At 35.0% G+C, this 3,755-nt stretch overlaps 1 protein-coding gene across 1 annotated transcript in view; it reads left to right on the top strand.

Moving 5' to 3' along the window:
• LOC110454955 (survival motor neuron protein 1-like) overlaps window positions 1-3,100 on the top strand; it is a 10,412-nt gene extending 7,312 nt beyond the window's left edge. The window contains exons 6-8 of the mRNA XM_021504785.1: window positions 536-604; window positions 1,097-1,222; window positions 1,746-3,100. Coding sequence (XP_021360460.1) covers window positions 536-604; window positions 1,097-1,222; window positions 1,746-1,808 — 258 coding nt within the window. The 3' untranslated portion in view covers window positions 1,809-3,100. The remainder of the gene's footprint in view (window positions 1-535; window positions 605-1,096; window positions 1,223-1,745) is intronic.
• The last annotated feature ends 655 nt before the right edge of the window (window positions 3,101-3,755 follow it).

Here is a 3,755-nt window from a genome sequence, read left to right as displayed (position 1 = left end):
GATTAACTTCAAACTTCACAACAAGGTTAATTACCATGAAACCTCGGACAAGTTCGATAACCGCCATTATCCGACCATAATTTGTGGAGTTATGCCCCTTTATGGACTTGCCGAAACAGTGTCCGCTCGATACCTCGAGTAATTATTAATGGATTAACTTCAAACCATACAAAAATCATACAAACAACTGCTCATTCAATGTGTGACGGGCGTATTATATACCGCTCGCGGTAACCTTGTCTCAAATCTATCAATATATTCTGACCTGAAATACTGCAAAATGCAATATCTTCGAATCATTACATATTTTTAGGTAGAGTGGCATATATATGATAGAACAATGCTAAAAAAGGTTATCTTTCATCTGATAGTTTTATATGTCATAATTTGTACCATATATACAGGTTCTTTGTATGCTTTCAATACTTGTGTTGTCAATAGAAACAAAATTTCAACATTTTATATAGTGTTACATTATTAAACTATAATCTTGGATATTTCAATAGTGACACCTTTTTTATTTCTTTTTATTCAGCCTCAGTTTCCATTTTCATCTTTGCCATCATATCCTGGATTCCCTCCTGGCGGATTTCATCATCCAGCTGTGAGTCACTTGAATACTATACAAACAATCTCTTTCACTTAAACCATGGCACTGTAACATTGGCTTGAAAAATCAAAATACACTGTCAACATGAATTTGGATTTAAGAGGTCTATGTCATCTGATATGAAGTTTTCATGTGTTGGGTTTTAGCTGCTTTAGCCTGTCTGTCTGTGTCCTGGTTATACTTACAATACATACCTGGTCATGACAGGTGATCACTGGCAAACTGCATCACAAAACAAAACAAATATCCTATGGCTACAATAATCCCCATATATTCACTGGTAAAAACTCTGTTACTTGCCCGAAGTCAAATACAAATAAACAATATTAAAAGACCCTGTCATAACTATACACTTTGATATTCACTGGTAACACTCTGTTACTTGCCCAAAGTCAAATACAAATAAACAATATTAAAAGACCCTGTCATAACTATACACTTTGAAGCAGACATTGTTAAGTAATTGTTTTTGTGGTGTATGTGCAGGGTTTGCCGACGGTTCCCCCACCTCCCCCGCCCCTCGGGGACGACCTATTGGAGGGTGACAATGAGGCCCTATGTAGTATGCTGATGTCCTGGTACATGAGTGGATATCATACCGGATACTACCAGGTAAACAACATGATAATGATGGAAATTATTGATTCATTTTTGTTTGTAGGTATTCTTGGAAGTCATATACTTCAAGAAATTCTTTCTTCTTTCACTTTGTCTTAATTTTCTGTCCCTTCATAAGGAATGCAGGCATATGATCTTTCACATTGTTATTGTCATACTGTGACTCAGTTACTGTTTAAGTCACACTCCTCTTCAACAGAGCAAATGGATGCAAAATTTCATGTCCTTATTTGTTGACATATCAATGAATATTTAATTTCAAACCTCGTTTTACACTAAAGCATGCAACATCAGATTTTCTTCATAGATCTATTAATAAACGTATGACAAGCAAAGGCTGGAATAGGTATATACATTATATACCAATTATCTATTTGTTTGAATTTTACTTCATGAGTTAGATATGTGAACACTATAGTAGAGTTTTTAATGATAATGACATAAACTAAGGATTAAGAGACCAAGTACATATTAATTGATTTCAATCATAAGAAGGCATGTTGTATTTTTTTCTCAGGGTTTACGCCATGCTCGTCAGTCAGGAGTCTCAGCTACCTCGCAGTCAGAATCTGGAAGATAACACCCTCTCATTGGATTGGTTGTCTGTGGAACGGGTTGTGTAAATGTTAGCCTTTTGTAATGAATGAAATTGTCGACATGGCTGATATCAACATAAGTGTACCCTGGGTATCTACTCCTGAGCCTACGATTGAAATACTCTGGAAGCACAGAGCACTGGCATTCTCATCCTAGAACCTAGGTCAGCTTCATCCAACAAGGGAGTGTGAGCTATCAGTCTTGGTACCAACAGGAATAATAAGAATGCACTTAATGTACTTAATGTAATAAGTTTCGGAAGCAAGAATGTTGTGGTGCGTTACAGGTACATTTCAATGATCGTGTATCAATGTGATAACTGGACATCAAACTTAATGGCAGGATCAGATGTTCAAAGCATGTGATGGATCTATAGGGAGAGGAATTCATATTCCTCCCCCTCCAGTTTGCATTTTCATCAGAAAAGCTATTTAATAGTTATAAAATAAAAATATGTTTCAGGAGATGACAGTGGTATCAATAGAATTTTTTCAACTTACATCATATTCCCTCTTCATGAAATCATGGATCTGTTCCTGATTGTTTTGAGTAAAGAAACTGGACAAGATTACATTGCTGGTGCTGTCTTCTTATAGAGTGAATATCTATCAGTCTTAACTGCTATTTCAAGTTGTGAATGCTAGGTGAAATCAATGTGGATTATACTAAGCAAGAGTAATTTACTGGACCTAGTGTTTTAGCATGCACATGTTCAGAAATACACAGGAATATTTGAGTGCCTGGTATTAAAAATTGTCTGCTGAGAATGTATGAATGTGAGGAGCTTATAATGCAATAAATGTGTCGGAGAAAATGGTGATATGGTGCTTTCTGTGCAAAACTTGTTTTAGATATGTTCATAGAGTTTTATATGTTACTGTGTGCTGGTTGGACACCTCGTTGTACAATGGAATGGTGATCCATGACAAGATTAAGCAATTAGATTGACATGATCTATAATTGAATAGAACTTAAATTTGTGTGCATTCAGAATTAAATTTTTGAACTTTTTGAAAAAAAACTAGCTTGCAAAAGTTGTTCAAACTTGTAACTGTGAATTGGAAGTTGCACATTGTTATTGAATAACGAGCTAGGTTTAATTTTGTTGTATACAAGCACAGAGTCTACACTGTTAGCTAAATTGGAATGATTTAAAATTGTATCTTGATTCTGGAAGGGAAAAGTAAACAGTCGTCAGTATATCACATCATTTATTTGTAAAGTAAGTCTATACAGAAATTGTAATCCAATTTGATTAAAAAATATTATCATTGATCAAGGTGTGTGAATGTTGTTTCATAGAGATACCAACTTTAATGCACTAATTGTGTATAATAATCCTAGGTCAAGTCAGCTTGCACCATGGTGCATTGTCTGTCAAATTTTCATTTCAATGACTAGTCCTGAACAGGATTTGATATGCCTTTCAAGGAAACCTAAAGAAAGATAGTTACAATCTGGGGGAGTGATCAAAGTTAATGTTGGAGACTTTCGGACAGCCAGTCAGAATATGGGGGTAATATTGGTGTGTGTGATCCAAATTAATGTTGACGACCTTTAGATAGTAACAGTTTTAGGGTGTATTATCCGACTTTAGTTGGGAGACTTTCAGTTACTGGGATAACCAGTCGCATTATTCGGATGTGTTAATGTAGAAGCTCCATTTCTTTTTCTCATAGAACAACAAACACACAGTCAGTATTTTCAGTTTGTTTCCATGTATATGTGAAACAGTTATTATTACATTTTTACCAGTGAGATATTGAATTCTATCAACTTGATAAAACTGATCTTTCACATTCTTTGACCGATATTAAAAGTAATATTGGTCACTGAAGATATGAATTTTGAAATTGACCAATCAAAATGGTTCTTCCTATTCACTGCATCCAAAGCTGCAGATTTTCTGGTCAGATGCAAATGAAGCTGC

The sequence above is a fragment of the Mizuhopecten yessoensis genome, unplaced genomic scaffold, assembly GCF_002113885.1.
Source record: "Mizuhopecten yessoensis strain PY_sf001 unplaced genomic scaffold, ASM211388v2 scaffold8123, whole genome shotgun sequence".
NCBI lineage: Eukaryota > Metazoa > Mollusca > Bivalvia > Pectinida > Pectinidae > Mizuhopecten > Mizuhopecten yessoensis.
The sequence above is the reverse complement of the archived record's forward strand: the minus strand, read 5'-3'. Positions and strand labels throughout refer to the sequence as shown.